This window comes from Myotis brandtii, unplaced genomic scaffold, assembly GCF_000412655.1.
Source record: "Myotis brandtii unplaced genomic scaffold, ASM41265v1 scaffold1038, whole genome shotgun sequence".
In the NCBI taxonomy this organism is placed as follows: Eukaryota; Metazoa; Chordata; class Mammalia; order Chiroptera; family Vespertilionidae; genus Myotis; species Myotis brandtii.
The window spans coordinates 537624-540746 of record NW_005353490.1 but is presented as its reverse complement, the minus strand read 5'-3'; the positions used below and the strand labels follow the sequence as shown (position 1 = coordinate 540746).

The window sequence follows — 3123 nt, the reverse complement described above, 5'->3', positions numbered from 1 at the left end:
GTCCCAGACTGCGAGGGGGCGCGGGCCGGGCCAAGGGCCCCCCCCCCCAGTGCACAAATTTTTGTGCACCAGGCCTCTAGTTTATCTATAATAGTGAGAACTAATTACATAAATTATTGTTCATACACAGAATCAATGGCTATATGGTCATTACAAATGTTCTACTAGTATAATGCTCACACCAACAAGTACTAGCAAGGATAAATCCTTGGAACTTTAATAAGCTGATGGTGGGACTATATATTGGCAAAGCACTTTGGAAAATTATGGCATATCTACTTAAGCTGAACAGACACATAATAGGACCCAGCAATTCCACTTCTAAAAGAAGTGTGCATATATTCTTCAGGAATGTGGACATTAAGTGCATCAAAAGTCATGAACAAAAATGTCGTAGTTGAATGGAAAAATTAGTCTATTTATACAATGGCATATTATAGTGGAGAGAGGGAGAGAGAGAGAGAGATAGAGAGAGAGACAGAGAAACATCGATAGGCTGCCTCTTGCATGCCCTGGCTGGAGTGCTATCCTGCACACTGAAAAGTAGAGGGAAGGCTTCGATCCTCAGTCAGGGCACATACTCGGGTTGTGGGTTTGATCCCTGGTTGGGGCAGGAGGCAACCGATTGATATTTCTCTCTCACATCGATGTCTTTCTCCCTCTCAAATCAACTAAAAAAATAAAAAAGAAAGATAAGCCAATAAAAAAGAGGATATACATACAGTATAATTCTATTTTTTAAAAAATATATTTTTATTGATTTCAGAGAGGAAATGAGAGGGAGAGGTAGAAACATCAATGATAAGAGAGAATTATTGATCAGCTGCCTCCTGCACACCCCACACTGGGGATTGAGCCCACAACCTGGGCATGTACCCTGACCAGGAATCAAACCATGACCACTGAGCCACACCGGCAGGGCCAGTAAAATTCTATTTTTATAAGACTATATAGGTAGAGATGAATTTATATATAAACATACATATACAAATGACTGGAAAGATACACATCAGAGTGTTAATAGTATTATCTCCGGATTATGTATTATTAATTTTTATTTTCTCTTCCCTTTATTATCTAATTTCCTATAATAAAATTTTCTTTATTAGGAAATAGTTTTTTAAAGTAACATGTTTTATTTGGTTTATTATGTCAATATTTCTTAAGGTCCTCTTAACATTGCAGATAGATGACGCCTTACTATGGGATAAGCACCCTTCAGAGAAAATTGCACAAGATATTGCACATTTACTAATAAGGAAGAAAGTGAGGCATCTCTACTTGATAACTCAGGTACTACAATAGGAACAACTACAGAAAGTGACCAAGATCCCATGGGTGCAGTCACGCTGCTGGCTCCTTCCCTGGTTTCCACTGTCAGGAGGGAGATACCTTTCAATGGAGGCTCATGACTATCGTGGAACCCACAGGCTCTCTCTGAACTTTCCAGGTTGGATCAGTCAGTCTAAAGTTTATGGAAGCAAATACACTTTCAGGTATAGGAAGTCAAGAAAGGTATTGAGGGTGAGGCAGCCAACCCACAGCACCAATATCACTGAGAAAAAACAGAATTCAACTAGAATTTACTTACCCAATCCTTTCAATTTCCTTTTTAGACCTCTTCTCTCCTTACCTTCTCCTGTTCTTCTTATTTTTTTTCCCCTTCCAGTCTTAGCTAGGCTTCAAGTTTGCATGTATGTGGCTCTAAACCAAAGTGAGCAGGACTGCCAACCTGGACCTTTACTTAAACCATTCTTATATTCCTCTATTTTTCAGATACAAATCTTGAGTTATGCTAACTCCTAGGGGCAGTCCATTTCACCTAACCTTTATAAATATTTCTGAGTGGCTACTGGTAAAATGCTCTTAATACATAGTTCACAGTCTGAAGCAGCAGTTTACATCTTTAAAAACTTAAAGGATTTTAAAGCAAGTGTGGTGAAGCTTCTTCAATAGCACCACACAGAGAGAGTAACGGTGGCAAGCAGCACCTCATAAACACACCTGTAAGTGAGGTGGGAAATCAAAGATAGAAGGTACGACTCCAGGTTTCAGTTTAATATTTGGAGCACTTCTGTCAAAATCTGTCTTCTTAAAGTGCCTTGAACACAACACATCTCCTTTTTTAGGCTCCCAAAAGCCTGCAGCATTCACATCAAGTCTTTTCATCGCTAATACCCATTTTCTTTTTACATTTTCATCTGTGGGGAATCTGGAAAAAACACAAAAAGTATTTTAAAATTAAACACTTATTGATATTATACTTGAATTAAGGATGTGACTAAATTAACTTCTTAACCAGTCTGCTATGACTCTTGGGAAATAGGACAGCAGAAACGATCAAGAGTCATGCTTTTCTAACTTTCAGTTTTAACAGGTTTTTCCACTAAGCGTGCTGTAGACATATGGCCCTCATTTAAATTTTTCTCAGGTTATACAGAAATTTCAAAGGGCATTTAATACTTTAGGGTAAGATCCACAACGGAAGGTTTTTCTGCGTCCAAGGACAGAAAATATCTGGGCAGAGGTCCTTCCGGCGGGTTGTAAACCGCGTGTAAGCAGCGCCGACTCTCCGGAAGGTGCGCTGAAATGCCAAGGAACGCCGGCAAACGCGGCTCTGAGCGGGCACCCTGGCAGGTTTCTTTACCTTCTGAACCCAATTACAAGCGTAAAGCTACCACTGTCACTTCCCATTTTAAGCGGAAAGGTTATTTAAAAAAGAGCCGGGGGACTGAAGTCCACAACTTAAGAGTGAAGTAAAACTGCTTCTGGCTTTTGAAAGTCCTGGGCTTAACGACAGAGAAGAGTCTCACACGTGAAAAGTCAGTCCCTTCAGCTTGGAGTTGGGCAGACAGCGGGAGGCGCATCCGATCGCCGAGCAGCATTTCACCATGACGTTAGCGGCGCATACCAGCACTGGAAGGAAGCGAACACGGCCGCGTTAGTGACTGCGGAGCCAGGGGACACGGCCGCCGCGCCCAGTTCCTTCCGGGTGAAGGGAATTCACACTAGAAAGCCCAAGGCGGACGGGCTCTTCCACCTGCAGCCCCGCTCCCACCGTTCCCGGGGGCTCGGCTGGCTCCGGAACGAGCCCAGTGGTCCCGGGCGGCGCTCCGGGGCGCG

At 42.6% G+C, this 3123-nt stretch overlaps 1 protein-coding gene across 3 annotated transcripts in view; it reads right to left on the bottom strand.

Moving 5' to 3' along the window:
- Positions 1-3123, bottom strand: part of THAP6 (THAP domain containing 6) — an 11521-nt gene that overhangs the window by 7565 nt on the left and 833 nt on the right. For all 3 annotated transcript variants that reach the window (XM_014537767.1, XM_005856620.2, XM_014537777.1), the window contains exons 2-3: positions 2814-2916; positions 2005-2212 (exon numbers count right to left, since the gene is read on the bottom strand). In XM_014537767.1, the coding sequence (XP_014393253.1) occupies positions 2005-2212; positions 2814-2893 (288 nt within the window). In that variant the 5' untranslated portion in view covers positions 2894-2916. The remainder of the gene's footprint in view (positions 1-2004; positions 2213-2813; positions 2917-3123) is intronic.